The 25913-nt window shown below is 36.7% G+C and overlaps 1 protein-coding gene across 2 annotated transcripts; it reads right to left on the bottom strand.

The window, feature by feature from the left end:
- Positions 1-800: 800 nt before the first annotated feature.
- PCDH18 (protocadherin 18) lies at positions 801-14051 on the bottom strand. 2 transcript variants are annotated; one of them, XM_003943053.4, is made up of 4 exons: positions 11067-14051; positions 10193-10281; positions 9939-10102; positions 801-2815 (listed from the first exon to the last, which is right to left on the bottom strand). In XM_003943053.4, the coding sequence occupies exons 1-4, from the start codon at positions 13551-13553 to the stop codon at positions 2148-2150; spliced, it is 3408 nt and encodes a 1135-aa protein (XP_003943102.1). In that variant the 5' UTR covers positions 13554-14051; the 3' UTR covers positions 801-2147. The 2 variants fall into 2 exon arrangements, with proteins under 2 accessions (XP_003943102.1, XP_010329179.1); XM_010330877.3 differs by having other exon boundaries at positions 10193-10278; positions 11067-14050.
- Between the last annotated feature and the right edge of the window lie 11862 nt (positions 14052-25913).

Here is a 25913-nt window from a genome sequence, read left to right as displayed (position 1 = left end):
GACATGAAATTCTTGGCATATGGACAGTATACCAAGTTTTGTGTTAAATGAAATATTGCATTTTATTTACTTCACATTATTCAAAATAGCGATTTTCAGCATAGCTTCCCATTTTACTGCTGGTGCTTTAAATTAAGAGCAGTGAGAATGTAAAAGTCTTTTTCTTAATGGTAATATATACTGAAAGGAAGTGAAGTTGAAAGGCAGAATGTATTTAAATACGGTTAGCTTTTGTGTGTGTAATCTACTGAAAAATAAACTGAAATTTCACTTGTGATTGCAATCCGTCTTAAAAAGGAAAACGTGCCTGTTGAAAGAGGTAATATATACTATTTAATGTGGTACTCCTTGGAGAATTCAAGTAACTGAGTTTTAGCCACTTTTCAGTTACTTAACCTACCCAGTATTTCAATTCCCTGCTAGCAAGCCAAGAAGGATAATATTTTTGCCTCCTGGAAACATTGTAAGGATACCTTTTTATCCTGCACAATTTAATACAAAATGTTCTGAGAAAGTATTTTTCTTTTGTAATTTGAAAAATATTCAAGCAGTTATCGCTTGCTTACTCTTTTTTCTTTATTCCCCAAATGCATTTAAGTTATTAAGCTGGAATATGGCCTACTACTTTCATGCCCATTACAGGTCTCAAACTCACTCCTTTTCCACTGGGTGCTTCTTGTTTGCCAAGCCAACTGAATGTTGCCTGTTTATTATTTGAAACTCAAGACTGAATCACCCTCTCAGGAAGGGGTTGCTGCATGCCAAGCTTTTGAGCAAATACGTAGGATCAGGACTCTGACTTTCAGACAGTTCCTTAGCTTTACTTCAATTTTCCTTTTATTTTCACTGACAGTAAAATTTTCCAGAGAGTACAATCAAGAGAGTGTATTATTAGAAATAACATTAATAGAAGCTTGGTCAGAAATGATAATAGTCATAAGAAACATCTCTCTTACCAAGGCATTCCACACAGAGAGATCACAGCACAATAAATAAAGAATTTCTCATTTGCCACACAACAAATAAAACAACTTCCATAACAAAAATGTGATTTTATAAATGTTCTCATACTAAAAATAAAAGCAAAAATATGAGATCATGCACTGGAGACAAAAGCTAAATATGAATAGTTATAACAAAAAAAAAAAAGACGACATTCCAAAAGGTTAAAATGTTCAAGTATTGTGAGAGGAAAGGGGAAGATTCAAATAGAATGGGTTCAGAATAAATCAATTATATTTGCTACCCTAGGAGAGGCACCGACATAACAGTTTTTATCCATTAATACTTTATGCCATTAGAATATATACTGTTATCTATTTAAAGGACAGATACCATTTCCTTGGAACATGTTTCATATTACAAGGATGGAATAAGCTTTATTTTTTACCCTAATTACAAGTAGGTAATAATACTGTAAGAGAAATATTCTCAGGAACAGGCCAGTGTGATGGCCTGGAATAGTAGGGGTCTGGGAGTCCGGAAACAATGACTTTAGCTCTGTTTTCATCATTGTCTATAAAAAATTCATTTGAGATAGTCATCTAATAAATAACCTTCAGATATTTCTCATTCCTGAAATAAACTTTCACTTTATGTTTCCATTTTGCTATGAGTTCAACTATTGGGGCTAGCAGAGAGTAGCGAAAATAATAATAAAATAGCTTAACAATTTTAATGATCTTAATTTCTAAAAAGTTATTGAAAAAATGTGGGTATCACTTAGTGGAATTAAGAATTGTATAATGCTTTAGTGGGATCATTCATACAGCATAATAATTCTTCCCCAACCAAACTAATCTAAGCAGTGCCTTTACATTTTGTGGTTGAATAGTATATCAGATTTGAACAGTGGCTAGTTTCTACATGATTAGGAAAAACATGTCTGTCATGGGAGTAAAAAAATAAAATTTGTTTGTTAAATTACACATAAATATAAGGTACAAATGTATTTTTAAAATACAGATTAAAATAATCACACTTGCATTGTGTACATACGAAAATACAGTATTTAATATTCAATATACACAGACACATTTATGATAAATGCAACTATTTGGCAATGCCAGTTCTTTCAGGGCTTTTTGTTGTTGCTGTTGTTCCTTATTTCCAAATACATGGAAACAAAAATGCTTCACTAGAATTTCCTAGCTCTGGCGGACATCTTGAAGCAGTTTGTTAATTTCTGCCACCAGTTCACTGGCATCCATGAGTTCGTGTTTCCCATCATTGAGGTGGTTGAGCACATTGTCAAAATCATCTTCTTCATAATTTTCAGGGATCTCCTCCATGGCTGGCAACCATTTAGAAGAAGGCTGCACACTGGAGTGAGTTCCAAGTGGGGGCCCACAGTTGTTGGTGGGGTTTTGAAAATGTGTACTGGCTGCCCATGCCGCTACCCCCTGTGGGTAACCCACAGTCTTGGCTGGCAAGGGTCCCTTCCTGCGTTCCAGGGAGTTGGACCGATCCATCTCACTGCATTCAGAATAGGTGTCCAGGGAAGCGGGTAAGAGGCGCTGGAACACACTGCTCATTTCCGAGAGCAGAGATGATGTGCTGGTATCCCCAGAGTCCTCGTCGCTTGGGGAGTCCTTCCCAAAGGTGGAAAAACTCTTCTTCTTCTCACCGGAATCTGCAGGCTGAGCGTCATCCTCAAGACTCTGATGTGGATGCTGCTGCTGGGGTTGTGCTGGGAATTCTTCTCCCGGAATGAACATGTTACTCCTGTAATCAGAAGACGGTGAGGGCAGCGGTGGCATCCAGCACTGGTCAGAGTGTCCCAGGACCCTGCACTCCTCCGTGCAGAGTCTCATAGCTGCGCTCAAGAAGAACAATGAGAATTCATTATTATACTTAGCACGACTCAAAATGATGGAAAATGTAATTTTATAATAAAAAAATAGAATGAGACAGTTTGAAACTATTCCCATGTTGCTAACTTATTATTATACACATAAGCTGGACTACAATTATGACTTTAATTTGAACATGAGTTTTATAGACCTACATAAGTCTTATCCGCTGGTGTGCTTTTTTCCTTACTGATCAAGTAAGAATATTCTGCTGCTCGAATAGTGAGAAGATGGGCTAACATATACATGGGAAGAACCAGGTGTGAGTGATGAAATAAATGCTGAACATAAATTCTAAAGAATAGACTTGTAACGTGAAACCTATAACTTTAGAATGCCACCCATACAATTTTTGTGGAATGCATACACTTGTGTAACTTCCTCAACACTAAGGCCTATCAGACTTACTTTGATTTTAACGGAAGCAATGAGAATATAATAAACTATCAGGTAATTGCACCTATCAATCTCTTTTACAGATATTACAAATTATTTATTTATTTATTTATTTATTTAAACAGTAGTGAAAAGTTTCCTCTGCTACTAGGTGGGCATCTGCAATTACCCTGTTAAGGAGTTTTCTTTTAAAGGTTCAAAATATACTTATATTGAAATATATGACAATATCATAAAAAAATAACCAATATGAAAAATCCATTCCTTAGTTCTTACAGAGGTTCTAATACTCAATTGAAATATAAGTGGCCACACTCATAGGAAAAAAAAAAAATAGATGAAATGAGAAAAGCAGGAAAATAAAGAGGATTAAAACCCTCTATATTTGGCAAATACAGTAACTAAACTAAATGACAAGGAAGTGAAAAGATGTCAAATATACTCCACAAACCATGGATTTATTTCAGTGAGAAATAAGGCTCTTCAGTACTATGATTTCATTTTAGAGCAAACAGCACAATGCAGAAAATGCAAAATAATTCTCTTAAATGTAAAAGTACATTAGGTTGTTATGTGCTATACTCGTATATTAAGAGCTAATTTTGTAGATCTGTCTACTATAGAAAGATTCCTATTCCTCCCAAATTATTGCTAAAAGAGTGATTCTTGAAGGATGCCCAGTCTCTTATTAGAGGAAACAAGTTGTCCATTGCAGTTACTGTGGGATCACTAGCACCTGGTAAAGTGTCTGCAGACAGTATGTATTCACTACCTATTTTCTAAATAAAACAAGATAAAAATAAGTTGACTTTCTGAAAAAAAGAAGTAATGCTCTTTGAGTGAAGGTGTAGAAATTGCTGCTTTTCACTATTTGAATCTTTGAGATAATTCTGTTCTTAAACTGCAAGAATACCAAATATGTACCTCAAGTTTTAATGAAAATGGGGATAATTTCAGGAACAAAAATGATGTCAAGTATTGTGAGTGAGAAAAATGCTGAATTACTAGGAAAGCTAGAAATATGAAAAAGCAGAAAAAAAAAGTGGAGAAAAGTGTAAACACTAATTTCATGTGAATCAAGGTGGGGAAAGAGAAAGGGTGTAAACATGAAGAACAATTGTGCGATTTGTTAGGAAAGGTCACATTTAAATGAGCAAGGATGATTTAAGAATAAAAGCTTCTTTAGATTTCCTGATCTCATGAATTATTATTACTTGGAAATATTTACCAACTGTTTTTTCTTTTTAATTTGATGTAGACAAAACCAAAAAGGTTGAAAGTAATTGGAATACCTTAATAGCCATGAGGTTTTCTCAGCAGTGAAATAGCAATCATGGTGGTAATGATTTTTTTTTTCCTTCTTAATTCCCCAGGTCTCTGTAAATGGAACTTAGACCTGTCTCTATTGTCTTACTCATATCCTGTCAGAAGGAAGAAGAACAGACCTGCTGACACCTCTTCATTTATTTTCTTTCCTTTAACTCTGTAGTTTCAGGCTTGGGAAGAACTTAGTTGTTTGATTCACTTTATTTTAATGCTTAATGATTGGAGGGAAAGGAGAAATTACATAGGCTTCTAAGAATACTGAAAACGACCTAATTTTCTACAGACCTAAATATAATGAACATATAACCAACAACACAATGCAAAAATACAATCTGGGTAACTAACGCGATCTGAAAGTTCATGCTCAAAAATCATTTTGGTCATAGACATTTTTTAAACAGTGAACGTTATTTGCAACTTCATCCCAATAAATAAGTAGAGCTTTAATTATAAAATAATAAATTACCTGAAAAATGAAAAAGAATAGAAAAATTGATGAGAAAAGACTAATGGAGAGAAGGATGGCAAAAATAACAGAAATAGAAGAGTAATGGTCAGAAGAGGCCATTTCTGACAACTTCATTGATATTGTCAACCTTATCCCCAGGGACTCGAGTGAAAACATCCTCAGTGTGTAAGTAATTCAGTGCCATAAATGTTCCATACTATATCCCAGTTATCAGACTTGTTGACAAGTAGTGCAGGTGGCTAATCTTCCTGCTGCTCCTTGAAAGCCCTACTAGGTACTTAAGTGTCCTCTGGGGAGGGGGAACATGGTGGAAAGAGAGCATCTTCTTTACCACCAGATGAGTATGAATTTTGTCACGGTACTTAACCTTATTGGTGGGGTAGAAAGCAGATACATAAGAAGAAATATGTATGCCTTGCTTCTATCAAGTCATTAGTCATCAAGTAATCAATCAGTTATCCATTAGGAGTCTGCTACATGTGAAGTCCAACAATAGCACCCTACCCTCAAAATGTTAAGATACAGCTCTGAGTAAAGTGTAACAAATGAGGTCATAAACACAGGTAAAGTGTCAAACTAGATGATGCTAAGGGCATGTCAAAAAAAGAGAGGAGATGGAGGCTGAAACGGTTAAAGGCCACCTAAAACAAACTCTGAAAGATGAATAGGATTCAGTTACACAAAGTGACAAGTAGCCAGTTTTTCAGGTAGGAAGGACACCATGAGCAAAGCATCAGTGTGTGAAGTGAGTAGATGCTTCTAACTATAACAAAAGATTCAAAGATGGCAACATTGAGGGTTGATAAGCTAAGAGAGGATTCCTTTGCCCTTTGAATGCCAAGATAAATAGTTTAGTTCAGTGTTGCTGGGCAACAAGAGTTAAGTATTGATTTTGAGCCAAAAAATGTGAATTAAAATGTTCTCAAAATGTTCAAGCTGTATGAAAGAAAGGTTTGACAAAGGGAGGAGCTACTGGAGAGTGAATATTCGATTGCATACTGATACACTGAAACCGACATGGAGGAAAGACCAGAACAGATGAGCTTTTGTGGATAGCTGCCAAGCGAAAGGATACCTGCCTATGGAAAGGAGAGAACATCGAATATAAAAGGAATGTTTAAAGTAAGTAATCAGAGATGACAGACTGATGAAGAGTGTATTGGACTCAATCAAGAAAAATAAGTATCAGAAGAAATGAAATCAAACGGCTGTATAAATGAACCTGGTGAAGTGAATGCAACGGAAAAATCATGTTTGCAGGCGTATGTTTACTGTTATAGTTCGAAGTTGAATGAGTAAGACAGTACATTGGCAAACATGAGCCAACAGATAAAAAATGCATACTGATTTAACTGCTCAAAGTGCAGGATATTTGTGTGGGAATTAATAGCATGAATGACCAGAAATGACCCTGTTGGCAGGCAATGCAACATAACATAATCTATATTTGTTCATAGTCTAAGGCAGAAAACCAGTTGGAGCAAGACACTGACGTCCTAGAAATATAAATGCTTTGGAAACTGTGCTGATCTCTTTTAATGGCATTCAGATGTGGACTTACATTTTTCTCTACTTGGATATTTCCCGGGAATATAAATTTACAAAGCACAAGTTTTATACCTTAGTATGCCTCCAGAAGTTGCCAGGGTAAGTAAGAAACTAGAATATGTATCATCACAATTATACTCATAAATAAGGGATAGTTATCTCTGTATAGATACTTAGTATGCACATTGCAGTCATAGCAGTCAAACATGAGTATACTTTGTGGACCACTGGTGACTTTCTGGTGCTCTCTGCCTCCAGGATAGCTTTGACAACACCACAGACGGAGGCAGCTACCTAGTAAGGCAGAAATTTATTTACTATAATATACTTTGTTGCAATACAGTGTTACATGCAAGCAAAATAACTCTCCAATCACACACATGGTTAAGTGTGATTGTGCAAATATTAGAATGTTTTTTTAAAAAGCATCTCTATATTAAGTGGAATTATTAACTATGATATAAAGGTGAACTTCTAATTTTGAAAAGAAATATGATGCTGATGGAGCTTAAAGTCACTCGATAAACACAATTCACTGTTTTCTACAGTTTATCTGTCTACTTATTGTTTCTTTAATGCCTTTATTCCTTAACATCTATTATTACTATTATTACTTACTCCAAATGCTAGAAAACTTTCTTGCCACAAACTTATTTTGAGAGGGTAACTTAGAAAATATGTGAAAAAAATAAAAGAAGAACTTTGACCTGAAAATTAAAAAACCTTGTAATTAGCTATTAGATTTATACAATTTCAGAATTAAAAGGGACTTTAGGATCGTTTAGCCCTTCAAATACCAAGGTTATGTAATTAGAGCAGCTATTCAGTTAGCTATGCTGATAAATTTAAATTTTGATGAATAAACTTGATACAAATCTAAAAACATATAACACAATATTGATGTCACGTCCACCTTGTTACTTTTCTCTTTAATGAAATGAAATTACATGATTTAAAATCAAGGATTAATGTTCAAAATTAGGAATCTGTCAGGATTACAGAATTGTAGTTTAACCAGCTCCTTTATTACACAAGAAAGAAGACTAAAACTGATTCTCTTTGAGCAAAGTGATTCTAAATACATTCCACTAAATTTTCAGAGATTTCTCTTCAAATTGATCAAGAAAAGTCTATGCATTAAACAACAAAAACAAAGAAACGGGCACCATGACTGTGCAAACAGGCTCCAGGTACACTGTATGCCTTAATGTCTCTAGGAGTCCTCCCTATACACTCATCCTATGAGATGTATTATAATATCTATTACTGTAATAACAGAATTAAATAATCAACATTTAATAGTTACAGAGTGGGTAGTAAGTCCTTAGAACACAAGAACAATTAGGACACTCTGTTTAAAAACAATTGCAACAACAACAAAAACCTGTTACTTCACATACTTGATAGATTGGTGTTTGAAGAGTGTGGAGATTGGTCCAAATTGCACTCTACCACAGACAAACTGCCTGATTTGAGATATATTTTCGAACCTTTATAAGTTTCAGTTCCCAAATATCAAAAAAATAGAAGCCTGTTACTACTGTCACTACTGCTAATTCCTGAGTCAAAGCCTTAGGAGAGGCAGTGCGGGTATCGAACTCTGCATGGGCCTGGAGTCAACCTGGGGGCATAGTTGGTAACTACTACTGCTACTACTATTCCTAATATTAATACCCCTGTGGTTACTCCTATCACTACTTCACTTACGAGTGCTGGAGTTTCTATTTAAAGTGGTCCTTCAGTATCCAAAGGGATTGGTCCAGGCCCCCTGTGGATACCAAAATTTTGTTGTTTATATATTTTTATTTTTTTTATTTTATTTATTTTTTATTTTTTTTGAGACGGAGTTTCGCTCTTGTTACCCAGGCTGGAGTGCAATGGCGCAATCTCGGCTCACCACAACCTCCACCTCCTGGGTTCAGGCAATTCTCCTGCCTCAGCCTCCTGAGTAGCTGGGATTACAGGCACGCGCCACCATGCCCAGCTAATGTTTTGCATTTTTAGTAGAGACGGGGTTTCACCGTGTTGACCAGGATGGTCTCGATCTCTCGACCTCATGATCCACCCGCCTCGGCCTCCCAAAGTGCTGGGATTACAGGCCTGAGCCACCACGCCCGGCCGCCTGTTGTTTATATAAAGTGGCACTGCAGTTACTTAGAGCCTACACACAGCCTTCCAAGTGCTTTAAATCTTCTCTAGGTCACTAACAATACCTAATAAATGTAAATGCCATGTAAATTGTTGTTTATTGTTTATTTGTATTGTTTTTAATTGTTGTATTGCTGTTCTTTGTTATTTAATCCAAATACGTTCAATTGACAGTTGGTTGAATCTATGGATGTGAAACCTGCAGATATGCAGAGTCAGCTATATTGATTTTCTTGAATTCCTGTGGCTGTCTGAGGCTCCATCATGTTTGTTTCCTAAACACTCTTACTTATCTGTATTTAAAAACATAGGTGCGACGGAGCTAAGATGGGTGATATTGTGTTGTTCTGTTTTTCATTTATGAAATGGCAGTCATTTGCTCCACAGTGAAATTTGGAAATATAGGTAGCCAAAGGAACACACCTATGTATTCCAAAGGTTGATTTAATATTGCAGTCTTTAGTAACGGGGCTGCTATGATAATGTAATCAGTATTTACTCAGCTCAGAGGGTTTCTATTGCAGAATTAGAGGGAAGAAACTCCAAGGAAAATGTGGTTCAAAACTTAATAGCATCTCTTCTATCTAGCTGTATACTTAAAAATTCCACTCTCGGGTCCCTGTTGCTCTTGTACTATAGCAAAATGAAATGTGGCAAAAATACTCTGTGCTTACCACCTACAAAGATGCATTCCTTTTCCTATTTTTGATGCTTGAAGTGTACAATTTCTAGTGTATTTTAGTCTCTGATTTTGTGAGTTGGTGCCCATCACAGGAAATGCATCCTCCAAATTACAGCCCAGTTCCCCACTCTGTACCCAAACAGTTAGGCCGAATAAAAACCACCAACCAATAATTTTGTAAAGAGTTGCACAACAGTGTTGTTCTATGTCAGTATCGGATGAGGTAGAAAGAGGAGGGAAGTGGTTTATTTCCTTAATTTTTTCCCCATCGCTTCATTCTTGTCCTATAAAGCTCTCATGCTTACTCTTTCTCTACCAACTGCTTAATGAAATTTAAGACAGTTTTAAAATGTTTCGGTTTCTGTTCATTACTAACAGTGATGGACATACTATAACACAGAAATATTTTAGTGCAAGGGACAAATAAAGAGAAAATATAAGCATGAGATAAATTTTTCATTTTACTGGTGTCAGGGTAGACCTGAAAAGAAAAATTTGTCTGTCACTACCCTCTCACCTGCTGGAATTCTTCCATCTGTAAGAAACAGGTCGCTGAATCCTTCACCCAGCAGCCTATCTATTGGAGAATCTCGCCCCAAATCATAATCACTGTCTCCTGCCTCACTGTCCCCACGGCCACTGTCTTTCAAGCTAAATTTGTCCATGTCTTGAAGGGCATATCTGGAAAGATAAATCAGAAAAGAAAAATACAGTTTTTACTCTTCAGCATTTATGTTGAGACCTAATAGGTAACACAAGAGTAATTCATACCTATAGCTCCTGGAATATTTGTTTCCTCGAAAACTTGGTCTTGGCTGATATTGCCCCTGGTGAAGCATTGAAAGAAGCTGAGAGACCTGCTGGAAACCAAACAGACAGAACTGATTCCTGGAAACAAGCCTCCACATACAATCTTCAAGCAAGAAAAAACAGTTACTTGCTATTTCAACTAAGTAATTGAACGTATTATCTCTATTTAAAAGATTTGCATATGCTGGACTGTGCCAGACCATGCAGCCAGCCACCAACTATAAGTAAAATATCTCTCAAGAGATTTGGATGATCTAATACAACTGACTTTTACTTTCTGAAAGAAGACTCCCTTTCAAATAACTGATTTATTTTCTTTACAGTTCAGATAAAGTGACCACCTGTAAAAATACATGGAAAATGCTGTAAAATATGGCACTGTAGCACATATAGTTTAAAAAAATGTCAGGAAATCGTCCAAACTTGGACAAACACAGCATGCACTGAAATAGACATCTGAAGGCCTTAGTTGTTTTTTTCTTTTTAATTTTTTCAGTAAAGACTATAACTATGAAAAGAAAGCAAGTCTCTGCTTTTTGGCTTCCCATTATTTTAATCTGGCAAGTAAGGGGACTCTAATTCCATAGTCCTTTGTGAGCTTCACATTTCTTTTTCAATATTATGCATATTATATGCAAGTTGCTTAAGGAAAACAAAAAACAGTAAGCTAAAGTATGCATCTTTTCTACATATTCACAATGTAACTTGTATCCTACTTAATTTGCACAGTATTAGTATTGTTACTTATTAATGAAAACATTTAAGAACTATTAAACCCAACTCCTGAATACCAACACCTAACAGTGCAATGAATTGATGCAGTTTAAGATCTTACCTCAACAGCAGGAGTGGCGTGGGTGAGTTCTAAGGAGAAATTCTCTGGCACGTGGTTTGATGAGATTGTCACCAAGCTGTTGAGTGACTGGTGACTGTTGTGACTCTGCCGGCTGCCCATCTGCCCTCTTTCTAAGGTAGGAGATGATGACGGAGATGATCTGTGATGAGATCTGATGGGCAGAGTCCCATTGATGGTAGGCACCAATGTGATGTCCCCTTTGTGAATCTGCCGAGATGGCCTTTTTGGGTGGTGCTGGTAAGTTGACTCCGCCACCCTGCAGTTATAGGATCTAGTGTCTTTTTTCTCACGGTTACACCTAGTTGCAAATAGCACCATAATAATCAACAAAACTGCACAAATTGCTCCCAAGGAAATAATTATTATCATGGAGACATCCAAGGGTGGCGGGCTTACTGAAGTCATTGCTGTACTTGTCACTGACTCTGTATATTCAAAGATCATGCACTTCAGAAGGACTTTGGTATGTAGCTGAGGATTGCCTTTGTCCTGAATGATAACCGAGAGCTCCCATTCTGTGTAGGAAACAGAATCCATGCTCACGTTGGTATGGATGTCACATGATCGTGGATCAATTATGAAGATATTCTCCTCATTACCTGCCACTATGGAGCAGCTGAGTTCAGCATTCACACCAGAGTCTCTGTCAATTGCCCTTATTCTTGTGACATGAAAGCCACTTTCAGCCCCTTTGGGAATGGTGATTTCTGCTGTATTATTACGCAGTGCAGGCCCTATAACTACAGGAACATTGTCATTTTCATCAATGATAGTGAGCACAACTGTGGTATTGCTTACCAATTGCTTCGGGCTTCCTCCATCTCTCGCTTCGACCACAAAAGTGATCTGACTCACTTCTTCATGATCAAAGATTCTGAGAGCATAGATGGCTCCGTTAGATGGGTCAATGGTTACATATGTAGTTATGGAACTTCCTAGGATAAAACTCTCCAAGATGGTGTATGTCACTTGCCCATTTTCTCCAAGATCAGGATCTGTGGCTGTAACAGTGGTGATATATGCCCCTGGTGAGTTATTTTCTGAAATTACAAATTCATATCGGCTTCTCTGGAAGTGGGGTGGATTGTCATTGATATCATTGATTTGAACAGTAAAATGTTTTACTGTAGAGAGACTTGGTGTCCCCTTGTCCTCTGCGATTACAGTCAAACTATATTCAGATCTCTTTTCTCTATCCAGCGTGGCATTAGTCAAGATTAAATAATTGTTTTCATACGTCTTCTGAAGTTTAAAATGACCATGTCCATGAAGCTTACAAACTATTTCTCCATTCAGCCCAGAATCCCTGTCCTGAACCCTGACCAAAGCAACAAATGTATCAATAGGATCCCCTTCAAAAATATAAGATATTTCTTCTTTTCCAGGGGACATGAGGTTGATGTTAATTTCCGGTTTATTGTCATTAACATCCACAACCTTAATTATAATTTTGCAATGAGCTGGGATTGAATTTGGACCTAAATCTTGAGCCTGAACATCAATCTCATAGGATTTGGTGATTTCATAATCCACTTGCTTGAAAAGAGTCAAATGTCCTCTTTCGGAATCAATTTTGAAAGTCTCCATGATTTTGGGAGACACATGACTGCTGAAGGAATATACAATTTTCCCATTAGCGCCCTCATCTGGATCAGTGGCATTCAGATCTAAGAGCAAAGTGCCAACCGGGGAGTTTTCTAAGAGTTGTATTATATAAGATTGCTGCTCAAAAACAGGGCTGTTGTCATTGGAGTCCGAAATGCTTATTTTTAGTATGGATGAGCCAGACCTCTGAGGTACTCCCATGTCTGAGGCAGTGAGCTGAAGCTCGTAGCTTGACTTCAGCTCCCGATCTAACTCTCTGACCACTATGAGTTCTGCATACTTGGCTCCATCCGTTCTGGTCCGAACCTCGATATTAAAAAAATCATTGTCAGAGAGCGAGTAGGTGTGGAGGGAATTTTCCCCAACATCTGGATCAAATGCACTGTCCAGGGGAATGCGAGTCCCTACTGCTGCACTCTCAGATATCTCAATAGGTATGAGAGATCTTGAAAACTGGGGAGAATTGTCATTGATATCCAGCACTTCGACTTCAATATGGAAAAGCTGCAGATGCTCTGTGGGTAGAGTGATCACATCAAACTCTATGGAACAGTTCAAGTTTTTCTGGCATAGTTGTTCACGGTCAATTGTAGCCCCTATGCTGATCTCCCCAGTATCCTCATTCACTACAAGTAGAGGAGAATTTCCCCTCTGCATGGCTCGAAATCGAACAGTAGAAGGATTAGGTAGCTTCAATAAAACATCAGCCACATCCTCTGATAGTCTCGCAATGACTGATCCAACCCTCTGTTCCTCATAAATCCTGTATTTCAAATTCTTGCCCAGTACCTCGTGGTTGAAAGATACCATCAGGAGTGCAAAAACAACCCTAAAGTGCATTTTAGCATTCATCTGGCGCATCGGTCAGTTTCCGAGATGTCCCTCACAGAGCAAGTTAAAACAATTGCAAAGCGATTCCCTCCACTTCCTTTGGCAACTTAAAGCTACATTTGGTACTTGGAACTTGAAAGCGTCTCTCAACAACACAGCACAGCAATGAACAGCTCGCAAACTTTTGTTTGATACACACCGTGTCGCGACTTCCAGACGCCGTCGGCATGGAGTCCAGTCCCCGCGTTCGTCTGCCCGTTCGTCCTCTTTCCGGGCAGAAGAGTGTCACCTCCGCGCCTCCTCCCTCGGGCGGTGGGGATCCATGGATGGCAGGGCGCCGGCGGAGTCTGCGGCGTGTCTCTCCCGAGCGATGCCTTCTCCCTGCCGCCGCTCGGCTGCAGACTCAACACCCGTGATTGCTGACTCCGGTCTCCAATCCGCACAACTTCACTTCAACTCAGACAAAGCTCTGGCCCGGCGTGTGTTGAATCGCTTCCAGCCAATCAGCGGGCTTCCAAATAAAAAGAGGATGGAGTCACCCAAGGAGGGAGGGGGCGAGCGGAGGGTGGGAGAGGGAAAAGGGACGCAGAAGGAGGAAGGCGGGGGCTGGGGGCGCCCGGGGGAGAAGGGGAGAGGGGCTGCTGGGGGCTGGGGAGGAGATGGGAGCCAGTCCTTCCCGGCTCCTTCCTTCCTCCTCCTCTCTCCCCCTCCGCCTTTCAATCTCCTGCATTCACTTTCTCTGAGCGTGCCGTGACAAAGGGGAGACAAATTACAGAAGAAAAAACTTTAAATCAACTTCTGGTCGCCTTTATTTATATGGCACGTTGAATCGTTCTTGTTTTCTTAATTGCCCTTTCTTCTGCCACAGACGTGTAATCATCTTGCTTTTCATAGTCCTTAAGTGCTAGTTTAACTTAAAATACCTCTAAGTGCGTTTTGTTGGTGGAGGAATTTAATACAATTTGAAAACTTGCTTCTAATTATGCTTCTCAGACCGCCTCCTTCCCCACCCCCTCTGTAAATACTTGGGCCTTTCCCCTTCTAGGGGCACAAGCAGATTTTCTTGGGGCTCTGTTTTTTAAGAACAGAACAAGTAAAGAGGTTTCATTTTCTGTTTTCTTTCATCTTAGTTCTTTGAAGATAAGAAAAGGGCTATCTTGCACTCTTGATTTCTCTTAATTAGCAGGACTTAAAGGAATACCTCAGAATTTGGAACCAATTAACAATATAGTTCTATCTTATATGACTCCTTTCCTTGAGTTTGGGCAAAACTGTTTGTAATATTCCTTTGTCCTGTACTTCAAAAAACAAAACAAAACAAAACAAAACAAAAAAAACAAAAATCCCGTTTATCTTGGGTAAAAGACACCGCATGCTTTAGCATGCCAATTTTTACCAAAAGGCACTATTCTATACATGGCTAGTCTTCACAATGAATACTGGGGGGACATGGACTCAATAGTTTACAAGTCAAATTTTTATAATATATGCATTATTTATGAAAACACTTCAGATATGTACTTTAAAAACCCCAAAGCTTGTTTAACTGACAAATCAAATGCCTGAGCTGAAAATTGCATTTTGTGTGCATCAAAATGCTAGGAAATACCATGGGAGGTTTGTGCTCTATCCAGGTCACAGAAACTGATATGGTATTCTTATTTGAAAATATGATTATTTATGATGTTCTTTCTGCTCTGCAATTCCTTTTAAGTTTATCATCGTGGTTCCATTCTTGCTGCTTTTTTTTCATACCTTTTGCATTATTCCTCAGCTGTCTTTATCTGCTTGCATATTTGCTGTTTCACATAATCTCACTGTCACTTTTTTCCATTTATTTTTTCCCACTCTCTATTTTGCCCCCCAGAAACATATATATAAAAAAAGTAATTTTCTGATTTTTTCCACTTTGCTTACTCTCAGCAGAGCTCAGCTAAAGTCACTAAGAAGGCTCTTTCCAAAAAAGAAAGCAGAGGAGTCTCAGCGTGAATTCTCCTTCTTTTTAGGCATTCAAAAGCATTTTATAAGCCATTGTCTTTTTTCCCCCCTCCTGAAACCAGTGCTGTGTGGCAAATTGTGCAGAATAGAAATGCCTATAATGAATGTATTTAGTACTGGGTCACGCTGATGAACATTCTGCCCCCATGAATAATACTGTTTTACAAGTTTGTAGCCCTTTCGAATTGCTGATCCCCAAACCCTATAGGCAAACTAGGAAAACTACCACAAGCAAGGGGGACTTTAGAAACCCATAGCCATCTGGCCTAGATCTCTAACAATCTGAGCCAATAATTATATCAATTCAGGCTTTAGCGAACCCCTTTGCAAACATCAAAAGAGCAAAGAAAGGAATTAGTGACTATACAAAGTTGGGGTGAGAATTCAAAGGTAATCTAATTCCATTCGTTCTAGGAAAATTTTCGTTGAGAATTTGATAAGTCTACCACCAGAAGAACTCCAAGAGTGATGGATTTGATTACCTTAACACAGATTTTTTTCTATGCTGAAAAAGTAAAAATAATAAAAAGTCCTTTTATTTCTGACAGTGGACTTGAACAGAAATAATCATTGTGAAAAAGAGCTTCAGTGTAATTTACTGAAATATTAAATGAATTAGAAATTAATATGCCCTCTGAAATAATATGTTTCTATGAGTAGGGCTTTAAAGGACTTGGTATTTGTTCACCAATAATAGCTTTTTTCACTTGCAGTATCATCCTTACCGCCCATTATTTCATATTCAGCTTGCTAATGTTTTCCTGAGAAGTCATATGTATCTACTCGAAAGTGTAGTGCTTTTGATTTATCCTTAGTGTGCACTGATCTGTTCTTCCCACATTTTTTCACCAAAAGTACAGAATTATTCTTTATAATATTGTATCTCTAGTTCTAACCATTTAAATTTTCCTCATTTGTCATCCCTGAAAAGAAAACAAAAAAACTATGTCCCAAACTATTTGCTACCTGTGAAAGGGTTTATATCAGGGGATTAAAAACTGATAAACTTCAATTAGTTGTTATCTAATGATGACCTGATTGAACTTCATCCTTCTGGAATTTGATAAAGTCATGAAAAACTGGTAGAACCTCTAAAACAACTTCTCCAGTAACCAACAAGGGAAAGTTGATTGAATGTTTCTTAAAGTTCATCCTCTTTTGATAACACAGTCTCTGTTGACAAAGGAAAGAAGTGGTTCCTCTTGAAGACTGTGCCCTCTTGAGTGATGTTAAGCTCAACAGCAATTGCTTCTAAGCTCCTGGAGGAGAATCGTGGATACATCCGCCCAGTTGTGTATATTTTATCTATGAAGCCCCTTTTACCACTTCAGTCTAATTGGACTGAAAATTGCTAAACCTAGATTAAAGTTATCAACTGGCATTTACTATACATCCTTTCACCTCTACTAACACCTCCATTATGCCATTTACTTTTATTAGTTTTGTTTAAAGGAAAATTAAGCTTTATAATTCTAAATTTTAATGATTTTATTTCTATTGAAGAAGTAGGAAAACCTAGAACTCAATTGTAAGATTCAAATTTATCTGCATTCCATGAAGAAAAATGTCTCTTTTGGTACTGGAATACAAGATGAAAGTCACTAAAATTTCTTAAAAGCAGATATATATTTTGTTTTAAGAATTTTTGTTATTAATTTGTATTAGAGCATATGAGATTAAAAGGTAGGTTAATAAATATTCACTTTTATCTCACCATGTATCTTTCCCACTATCAAAACAATGATATGAGTCTTACAACCTTCCGGTTGATTGGCATAGTTTACAAGCTTTCCTCGTAGCATTTGTTGTGTAACATCTTGTAGAAGAAAATCATGGTCCTGCTTGACACCACATGGCTGTAACAAGCCTCCATCCTGGAAAATTAGGGATAAAGGCTTTGCCAGACAAAGGTTAGTAAAGTTAAGGAATTCCAATACTTTAGACCTGCTTCAGATAAAGAGTTTGCTTGGCTTTTTATGTGAGTCCAACAAATAGGTGACTGTGGGTACCACCAGTTGGTAGTTATGTAATCCTGGACAAATGGTTTCATTTCTCTTCAAATGTAGAATCCTTTGTGAGGCAGGAGTAATAATTTAACTCTAAAAAATTCTTTTCAGAGTTTAAATGACTAGGGCTTTCCACAAAGGCTGGCCCAGTAGACATACAACAAAGGTAGTTTCCTTTTTGTAACCTGTGTGTGTTTGTTTTCTTCTTAAAACTCATTGAAGGAAAAAAAATGTGTATTAAAACCACAGAATTTGGTGGTTGTCAGACTTTTGGTTTAGATGCATACATAATTTTATGTTGAAAAGATAAAGATCTCTTCCTTTTTATTTATCAATGTAAGCTGTGAACTATAATTGACGAAACTCATAGTATTGAACTGTGATGATCTTGAAAACTTGCTTGTTTCCTGATGGAAATTCCAAGACCTACCAAGTACAGTCAACTATACCTCCAGACCTGAAGCCATAGAAACGTATCTAGAAACACAATCTGAAGTCTTCAAGGTGCTTATTTATCTTTTATATTTAGTAGTATACACATCCACTATTCGCCTGTTCTCAAGGCATTTGCACTAAACAGTTGTGTTTCTTTAAATATCATGTGAAACTATAGTAGGAAGACAAAAGGATATGATTTGATATATCTTGGCAGTGACAAGGAAATATAAAATTTGCAAATAAGATTTATATTTAAATACCACCCTTAGGCCTTCTGTCAATCACATTACATCTCACTTTGTTGTTCTTCCTGTATTCCATTTACTAATAGATTTAAGAATATAATAATGAAAAGTCACTGAACAATATGAACTCTTTATGAGACCAAATTTATCAACCTAAGATCAAGGTTTGGGAAATGAAAACAGATCTCAAACTCCCTTTAGATGTGCGTAACAGAAAGATACTTTAGTTGAATTCTGATCAACACTGAATACGCTAAGTGCCCATAGGAGGGCCACATGCCTGGAAGCATAGCTGTGCTAGTGCCAGGAGGCAGCACAAACCAGGGGCCAGGAAGAATTGGAGTCCATGAAATTTAGTGACAGGTGCTAGGTCAATTTTGTCTAAGTGGGCAATCTGTATTTAGGATGTTCTGCCAAAGGTAATATGCCAAGTTCCAGCAGGGTGACTTAGGGTCTGGCAAAAGGTAATCTATTGAGTCCAGGTGAAAGGCATGTAGGTGAGCTGCTATTCCAAACAACAGGACTTCCTTCAGGAATTCCAAACAAGGCAGGTTATGAAATTCAGGATTATAATGGGGAGAATGAAACAGGTATCCAGAGGTTCGGTGTTTTGCAAATGTGTACATACTAAAGGCCTACTCAAAACTGGAGACCAGATTGCAAAGTTAACCTAGATGGCAACAAAATTGATTTTTAGGATTATTCATCTAAACTATTGTAGAATTCCTTAAATTCCTTCTTTTCAGTACAGTACCTTGAGGCAAAAGCTAAGGCTATATAGGGTGTTCCTACAGTTGCAGGTGAGAAGATTTGTGGAAATGGGTGGTGGGGAGGCTAAATCTTTACGTGAGTTGTGTCTCAATTTTTAGTTAGGCATTGCTGTTCAATGTATGGGCTCTAGAGCAGTGGCATGGACATTAGCTGGAAGCTTGTAGAATTTCAGACTGTACCCTAGACCTACTTAAACAAATTCTGCATTTTAATCAGGTCCTCTGGTGATTCCTATGTACATTAAATTTTGAGACATTGCTAAGAAGGGTAATCTACTGAGTGAGGTGGTGAAAATTCTGACATGATGGTACTTAAATGCTCTGTGCTGTGAGATTTTTTTTCCTCCAGGGAGTTTAGAGACAAATCGCACATGGAGAAGATTACCAGGAAAAGGGCCAGAGCTTAGACATCATTAATTCAAGAATATAAGTAGAAGTGATATAAGACAACTTATTTGTTTCGTTAAATTCACAGAAAGAAAAGAGAAATTAAGCTTCCTTTTGGATCTAGTGTTTTATTGCAGCTATTACGCAGTTTATCCATTAGCCAGTAAGGAAAATGCTTTTTAGAAAAAGAGATCTAATACTTTTGAAGAGCTGTTTCTGAAGCTATTTCCAATGTCCTAATACTTATATGTATATTTGTGCATCTGTTTAGGAATCTCTGGTTGAGTGTTTTGTATCTTTCAAGTACATATAAATCACAAGTTTTCTTATCTTTTCTTCATGGCAACATTCCTTCTTTTATCATTCTTTTATCCTGTGGGAAAGCAAATCTTGAGGATACTGTTTATTTTATCCTTAACTACTTCCAGCTCAGAATTAAGAATACAAATTGAAGTGTGACAAAAAGTTTATTGCCAATGCTTGACTCTTTTGTGTTCATGTTAAAATCTACTTCATGTACAATATTTCTGGATGCTGTTAATAACTAATTTATCCAACCATTTCTTTTGTTCCAACTAGGAGTATCACATTGTTCATAGACTGGCACTCACCCTCAAAAAATTTTTTTGATTGTACAAAGGAGAAGTGTTGTCACTTAGAAATATGAGCATACACTTTAACAAAAACCAAGTCAATGTTTTAGGATATATTAGACTAAAAATTTTTGAAACATTTATAGTATGTTAAGCTTGAATAAGTGACAAATATCAGCATGAAATATGTGCAAAAATTACTATTAGTAAATACCATGCAACATCATGGTCCAATTTCTTATTTACTAGAACTTGTGAGAAGTTATTCACTTTAGGTTTTTCATCAATCAGTTGAAACACTTTTAACAAGGAGCAATCAAGGATATTTGTAGTGTAGTTAAGAGCAGTGTTACCAAATTGAGGGATGCTTAATTTTACAAGAAAAAGAAAAAGTTCAAAGTCTTCTCTCCAAAAGCAACTTTCATCCAAAAATGATTAAAATTTCATAAAATAAAAAAATGATAGAGATTTAGAACATGTCGTAGATAGCTATAAAGTTGATCTCTGAAAATGCATGTGCTCACCATTTCTTTACTAACGTACACAGAGAATAAACATGTCACATCTAGGTTTTACACAATAAATACCTGAAGGTATATGAATTAAATAGAAAACATTTCAAAGGGAAAAAAATTGAGGAGAGTTGTTAGACCTTAACTGAAAATAATGCCTGTTTCTTACAAGACTCATAGCAGGCCACCATTTGTAACAATATAGCACCTCTTTTATTATCATTTAGTATTTATTTTGAATTTGAGTAAGTTATTTAAATGTAATAAATGAATACATTATAGATGATAGTCTCTATCTGAAAGAATTTAATCTTCAAAGTAGATTCCCATTTAGGCAGTGACGCCTAATGGCTTATTAGAGGTATATTCTAAAATGTAGATAAAAGGGCAAATTTAGAGTTTACATGTAGACTATGTTACTAATATAAGAAATACTATCTATAATAGTTACATCTTCCCTAGCATTTGAATGTAAGAGTCTTGGAACTCTTGCATTCTAGAATATAGGTATATTCTAAAATGTAGGTAAGAGGGTAAATTTACAGTTTACATATAGACTATGTTACTAATATAAAAAGTACCACCTATAATAGTTACATCTCACCTAGCATTTGAATGTAAGGGTCTTGGAACATAATAAAAATAAAGATAATAGTTATTGAACCATATTAAGTGCTGTATGTGCTACACATATATTTCCTTTAATTCTTACTGTAATTCTACTAATGAAATGTTTATGATTGTTAGAAACATGGGATATAAGTAAAGAACCCACCTAAAATTGTCAAAAAGAGGAAGTTTATTATTTCAAAATAGGAGATACACAGAGATAGGACATTTTCAACACTGAAGAATTGAGCAGCTCAATAATGCAATCACAAACCAGGTTTCTCCCATCTTTCTGCTGTTTGGTATTCAATAGCAGGCTTGTTCTGTTTCCTTGGATTCATTCATGTTCCCAAGACAGCTGCTACAGTTCTAGAAAATATATCGCCATTTAGCTGAATATAGAGTTACAAAAAAGACAACATCTCCTAATCTTCTTTCATCAAGAAATAAAATGTTTTCTAGAAGCCTCCTACTGATACACTCCTAAAGCTCATTGGTCAAAATTGTGTCACATGACCTTCATTAACCAATCTCTAACAAAGAGAATAAAGTTGTCGTAATTGGCCTAGACTAGAACGTTTCAGTCTTGGAGGAGAGGAATAGCTCCTTTCTTTCCTGAAGAGCAAAGTGCTAAAATACAGTGTTCATTTAACAAAGTGAATTAGAGTGGGTATTGAGTGGAGAACAAGTTGTGTCTGTCCCATTAATCCTAGAATCATTTGATGTTTAAGGAAACTAAGATACAAGTTTTGCCTAAAACATGGCTAATATATAGTAGATATTGATGTTTTATACTTATATTTGTCTCCAAAATCTACTTCTAAACAGTAATAATGACTTGTTTCTTAGATACTAAATAAAAACACTGTCATATTTTTAAATTCTTTTATTTTCCAAGATTGTTAAGCTGTGGGAGAAAGACAATCATTGTACATTAAGGTAATTTGTCTTGTGAAATAATATTTCAACCTATGCAAGAAAAAAAATCCGTTTTTCCTTTGGATGATACCCTTGAAAATAATCAGTGCTACAGGCTTCATTGAAGTGATTCTTCGGCAAATGTAGGAGAAAACTGAGGAGGTAAACGTAGACTTGGTCTTCTTACTGGCTCTAGATACACCCCACATGCCTTAGGTATAGTGTCTTCACATAGCATGTACTGTTTCCCTGTGACTAGTCTCATAGGAAAGGAAATACAATTGAATCATCTTTAGAGCAAAAGGTGTGAACAAAAAGTGAGCAGCTGGAAAAAGGAAAGTAGACATTCAGATTCTTATTTATGTTACAATCAGAAACACTCCTAACTCTGAGCAAAAGCCAATCAGGGGACTGACACAAGGGAGTAGCATAATGCAGTTCTGGAGATACTGACCTGAGATCAAAGAAACCCACTTCCTGCTCAACAACTCTTTGATGTTTTATCGTTGTGCCATCATGTCTTTGCAGTGAGAAGTCACTCTTCACATATATTTTCCGGAATAATGGATTGGATCCTAAGTTTGGGAGGAAGACATAAAAAGTACACCTAGATACCCAGTTTTACTTTGCGTATCCAAGGGTATATTATTTGTTTTGCCAGACGTTTCTAGAAACTCCACTTTTGGCTGTGAGGCTAACAAAGACTTGAACCTGCTTGGTAAAGAAGACAATATAATTTAAGGCAAGAAAATGTGCTTTACCTTCTCAGCCAAAAGTACTGGATTTACCTTTCCAAATAAACACAGATCTCAACATGTCCCTGCTTTTTTTCTAGAGCAGTTCACTAAATCACAATAAAATATTTAAAATGATCTTACCGGAGAATGATAAACTTATACAGAAATTCCAGATTTTAAAAAAAGAGATCAGAAGTAAACGTATTTGAGCTTTCTCACAAATAATCAGCAACTCCAACACTTGCTGTGGTTCTTTCTGTTTTGCTGTAACTCGACAATGTTTTCAATTTAAAAGGTTTCTGCTAGGATTGGATTATGATTATTATGCAGGAACATATCCCAGTATAAACAGCTTGCTTGGCATTTACATATTGCTCCCACATGCTTCCATAACTGACTTCTCAGTAAGTCAGAAGCACATATTTTCTTGTTATGAAAAGAACACAGTTTTCTATTTACTATAGAATCTTGGGTCTTTACAAACAGAATAACCCAGCACCACAGCGCTTATGCAGCCAAAACCGGAATTGACGATAATGATATAAACTTGCAAAGCATGTAAATATTTCAATCTAAAATCTGTACTATGAACACAAGGTCATCAAAGGTTTTCTATAATGAATTCAGAAATTCCAGCCTAACTAATTGCTTTTATAATAATGAGGGTCAACTAGCTGAACAAAAAGAACGTAGGCAGCTTTTGTTTAACCTAGACAGAGACAGGGAGCCTCTTTCCTGGGGTGGTGTAAACAGGACAAATCTGCCCCATCTGCAGTTGCCATTCAAATAAACCCTGTTTTCTAATACTGGAAATAGGTCTATTATTTCATACAAGGAATATACACCAAGATTTCTAAAAGTCAGGTATATATATATATATATACATTTTCAAAAGTGAAAGTAACTAATCAATAGTAGAGTTTCTTACAATTTGACACCATTTAGCGATCCTCACGGAGAGTCCTAAACTTCCATATGGAAAACACTGTCACACACACCTGAAGGGCCAGTGTGTGAGAACCACTTTTAATTTTTCTTGCCTTCATTCTGATTCTCCGTTTTATTAAACAGGTCATTCTGGCCTTCCTAGGTTTTGATATTTAGCATTTTTTTTTTTCTTCAAGAAGGAGTTTTGCTCTTGTTACCCAGGCTGGAGTACAATGGCGCGATCTCGGCACACCACAACCTCCGCCTCCTGGGTTCAAGCAATCCTCCTGCCTCAGCCTCCCAAGCAGCTGGGTCTATAGGCTTGTGCCACCATGCCCAGCTAAGTTTTGTATTTTTAGTAGAGACATGGTTTCACCGTGATGATCAGGATGGTCTTGATCTCCTAACCTTGTGATCCAAAGTGCTGGGATTATAGGCGTGAGCCACCGTGCCCGGCCAATATTTAGCAAGTTAATACTACTAAATAACCAGTGAGCAACAACTCAAACTTAATAAAAGCAGGTCATTCACAGAGAATTTTTCCAAAGTTGTTTTTATTTAAAAATACGTATTTATAAAAATTCTAAGCCTTAACTTTTAAAAAAAATTTCTGTAGGAGGAAAAATGGCTTCTTTTCTGAAGGCCATCAAAAACTATATAGTTTTGTAATTCTGCTGTAGAATACACAGTCTTGGGGAGAGTTACAAGAGAAAATGGCAGGCATACTTATCAGAAGAATATGTATCCTATACTGAACATCAGTCTTTCCATGTTAAGTCTTTAACTGTTTTGGGTGCAGATAGTGCTTCATAAAGAATCAGATGTTCCATTCCTCTAGCATGGTAAAACTGATGCCATAAAGTCATGGCAAAAGACAGCAAACAACTTTGTTATTGTAATGTGCTTTTTTTTTTCCTTTTAACAATAGGTCTAGCAGGTGGCATGTGGCTATGACTGGGTCTATCTCCACCTCCAGGGTGCCAAGATGTCCCTCAAAGTTTCTGTGGGAGGAATTTGTTGGTGGGATTTGGATTGTAAAGGCACGCGAGCATCTGCTGCCGCCCTGGTCTCATTACCATTCACACAATTAACTCCTGCAGCTCTCAGCTCAACAGCCAGAACCAAGGACTCAATTTTACTGCCTCTTTGACAATGCTCATTATCATTCATCTAAACTTAAGAGTTCCCAAGCTTTCAACTCAGTGGAAAGTTTTCTTGGGGGAAAGAGCTCACACAAAAGCCGTTGGAATGAAGAGAGAAGGAGCAATAATCATCATCATCATCATCATCATCATCATTAAAAAAGAGAGAGAAAAAAAGAAAAAGAAAAAACAAATGATTAAGAACCTAAAATTAACACCTGAAAGTAACTGAGTTTCTGGAATGTGGAATTTTATTTCATTTTATAGTAACAGGCCTCATCTTTAAAGACTGCATCATATTTCAAAGATCCATGTTTGGTCTTCTAACATTTTCATTTAAGGAGCTATGATCAGTTAACAACGATAGTTATTTCTACTGTCCTTATTGATACTAAGTTCAATTTCGCATCTTGTGGAAGCTTTGGCCAAAACTACAACAGTCTGAAACAAAAAGAGTTTTGAGTAATTTTCTGTAGCGAGTAAACAGAATATTTCACTAGGCAAGGAGAGAAAGATTCACAAAAAATGACAAATTCAGGAAAGCCTATATTTTTAGAGCCTCAGAAGTCTCATTATGTTAAATTGCATAAATATCAGCAGTGCTACCTGAAAATTAAAACTGTACCGTCCCATTTTTGTCTCATGATAAATATTTACAAACTGCAATCTTTAGCAAGTTTATGTTGGACAAGAGTGAGGTGATAATATGTGATTTTTTTCTAGCTTAAATAGCAGAAGCTTATTATTTATTGAATGTAGGCTACAAAGAGGTTAAAAGAAAATCTCCTTCCTTGATGTTAAATGAGTGTGAGTGTTACACAAACTGCACCTTCCCTTAAAGATATAACTTAATTTTGAAAAAGAAGCATTTAAAACCATCTGCTCAAATGAAATAAAGCCTCTTCGTTTGAAACAACAGAAGAATGATTAGGCTGCTAAAAGCTGTGGAAGCCGTGCTGCATAGTGAAAGCTATGAAGATTAATTTGTACTTTTACAAAAAAAATAGGTGGTGAAAATGAAAGTTTACCAAACTGTCTCTTTCTAGCAGGTAAACTTTTACTTCAATGTCTACAATTAAAAAATATATATTTGTGATAGCACTATTGA

The sequence above is a fragment of the Saimiri boliviensis genome, chromosome 3 (assembly GCF_048565385.1).
Source record: "Saimiri boliviensis isolate mSaiBol1 chromosome 3, mSaiBol1.pri, whole genome shotgun sequence".
Classification (NCBI taxonomy): Eukaryota; Metazoa; Chordata; class Mammalia; order Primates; family Cebidae; genus Saimiri; species Saimiri boliviensis.
This window is presented reverse-complemented; position numbering and strand designations above follow the sequence as displayed.